At 45.6% G+C, this 2,500-nt stretch overlaps 1 protein-coding gene across 1 annotated transcript in view; it reads left to right on the forward strand.

The window, feature by feature from the left end:
- The window catches only part of LOC122253992 (hatching enzyme 1.2), a 59,319-nt gene that overhangs the window by 50,162 nt on the left and 6,657 nt on the right, over nucleotides 1–2,500 (forward strand). The window contains exons 5-6 of the mRNA XM_086532493.1: nucleotides 1,120–1,229; nucleotides 1,962–2,037. Coding sequence (XP_086388619.1) covers nucleotides 1,120–1,229; nucleotides 1,962–2,037 — 186 coding nt within the window. The remainder of the gene's footprint in view (nucleotides 1–1,119; nucleotides 1,230–1,961; nucleotides 2,038–2,500) is intronic.

The raw sequence follows: 2,500 nt of genomic DNA on the forward strand, positions 1-2,500 counted from the left end.
ATTTTTCTTTTTCTTCTTCTTTCTCGAATGTATGGGGAGAAAAGTGGGAGGGAGAGAGAGAGAGAGAGAGAGAGAGAGAGAGAGAGAGAGAGAGAGAGAGAGAGAGAGAGAGAGACATAGACCCTGAGAGAAGAAGAGAGAGAGAGAGAAGAGAGAGAGAGAGAGAGAGAGAGAGAGAGAGAGAGAGACACAGACAGACAGACAGAGAGAGAGACAGAACCAGAGAAAGAGACAGAGACAAACAGAAAGAGAGAGAAAAAAACAGAGAGACAATGAGAGAGAGAGAGAGAGAGACATAGAGCCAAAGAAAGGACGAGAGAGAGAGAGAGAGAGAGAGAGAGAATTAGGTCATGTAAATAATGGGGAATCGGAGAGACAGTAGTGTTTGTCGGGTCAACAATGTGAAGGTTATCCCGTGTTGATTTAGGTGTTGGCAAAGGTAAGGGGGGGAGAGATATTCACAATGTAAAGAGAGATAATATGATGCTGGATATAATAATGATGGTTAAAGAATAATGATGACTAATCTCTTTCTCTATCTATCTATTTGTTTTTTTCTAGTTATGTTTATCTATATCTATTCATCTATTTCTATATCTATATAAGTATACCTATCACTCTTTCATTCTCGCTACCTCTCTCCCCTCTACTCCCCTCTCTTTTCCTCTATTCCCTCTCCTCTCCCCTCTTCCTCACCCTTCCATTCCCCTCTCCCACACCTTCCCCTCCCACTCACCCTTCCCTCCCCTCCCTCCCTTTCCTCCCCCTCTCCCATCCCCTCCACTCCCCTCCCCCTCTCCTCCTCCTCCCCTTTCCCACACCCTCCCTCCCCCTCCCCTTCCCTCCCCTCACCCCTCCCCTCACCCCTCCCCTCACCCCTCCCCCTCTCCCTCTCCCTCTCTCACACCCCTCCCTCTCCTCTCCTACACCCTCCCTTCCCCTCTCCCTCCCCTCCTCCTCTCCCACACCCTCACCCCTCCCTCCCACTCACCCTCACCCTTCCCTCCCCTCCCCTCTCTCCCACACCCTCCCCCTCTCCCTCCCCACACCCTCCATTCCCCCTCTCCCACTCCCCTCCCCCTCTCCCTCCCCAACACTTAATAAAGTCTTTTCATTCAGGTTCTGTGATGCACTATAGTTGGAATCACTTCGCCAAAGACCCAAGCCGACCTACCCTCGTGCCCACCGTGCCAGGGGTCAGGATAGGTCAACGGAGTGGCCTGAGTGAGGTAGGGCTGACTAGGATGTGTAATGAGAATGGGATGCAGGATGGGTGGGGGTGTGGATAGGGGGTGGGGTGGATAGGGGGTGGGGTGGGGTGGGAAGGGGTGTGAGGGGTTTGTTTGTGTGTCTGTGTGAGGTGGGGGGGGATCTTCTTGTTAGTTCGTAATATAAAGCAAAAGTTATATTACAATTATACTTGTATGACTTTTTTTTTAATTGCATAAGTATACCAGTACGTGTTATTTCTAGAATTGTATTTGTTCGTATATGAATAGCAAAATATTTTCCCGTGTTGATGATATGGCAGACAAACCCACTATACTCAAAACATGTTTATTAAAAGATCAGATTTCGAAATCCACCTGGATTTAATAATCAAGTCTGATATATATATTGCAAGTTCAGTGTCAACTTATTACAAAATAGGTTATCTTAAAAAAAAAACAGTCTCAGATTACAACAGAAGGTGTTTGTACGTAACCACCATATATATAACTTTAATAACATACTTAATATACTTTTTTTATAATATACTTTTACTCTATACTCTATATTACAACAGGTGTTTGTACGTAACCACCATATATATAACTTTAATAACATACTTAATATACTTTTTTTATAATATACTTTCACTCTATACTACAACAGGTGTTTGTACGTAACCACCATATACATAACTTTAATAACATACTTAATATACTTTTTATATAATATACTCTCACTCTATACGCCAGATAGACGTGTATAAACTGAATGCTTTATACAACTGTTTTGCCTCGACGTCTCCACCTACTACCTCGCCCACTAATGGTGAGTGATTTTTATAAGGAATTCGAGTAGCTTTTAAGTGTAAAATATTCGTAATGGTTATTCTAAGGGGCCTCTCCATCGAAGGTTAGGAAATACGAGATGGTTTAGAAATTGTGTGATTATTTGAGGTGTAAAATGGTGTTTATTCTGTTGCGCTTAAATGTTTTGTTCTCTATCCCATCTCCTCCTTATCATCTTTTTTATCCCACCTTCTCTTTTTCTTCCTCCTCCCTACCTTCACTCCCACTCCCTCCTCTTCCCACTTACCCTCCCTCATTCCCGCTTCTTCTTCCCTACCTCCTCACCCTCACCCTACCCCTCACCCTCACCCTCACCCCCACCCCTCACCCCTTACCCCTACCCCTCACCCCTCACCCCCACCCCTCACCCCTACCCCCTAACCCTTCACCCCTCACCCCCCTCACCCCTACCCCCCCTCATCCCCACCCCTCCTCACCCCCCC

The sequence above is a fragment of the Penaeus japonicus genome, unplaced genomic scaffold (assembly GCF_977035675.1).
Source record: "Penaeus japonicus unplaced genomic scaffold, GWHDUDI00000001_assembly GWHDUDI00000037, whole genome shotgun sequence".
Classification (NCBI taxonomy): Eukaryota; Metazoa; Arthropoda; class Malacostraca; order Decapoda; family Penaeidae; genus Penaeus; species Penaeus japonicus.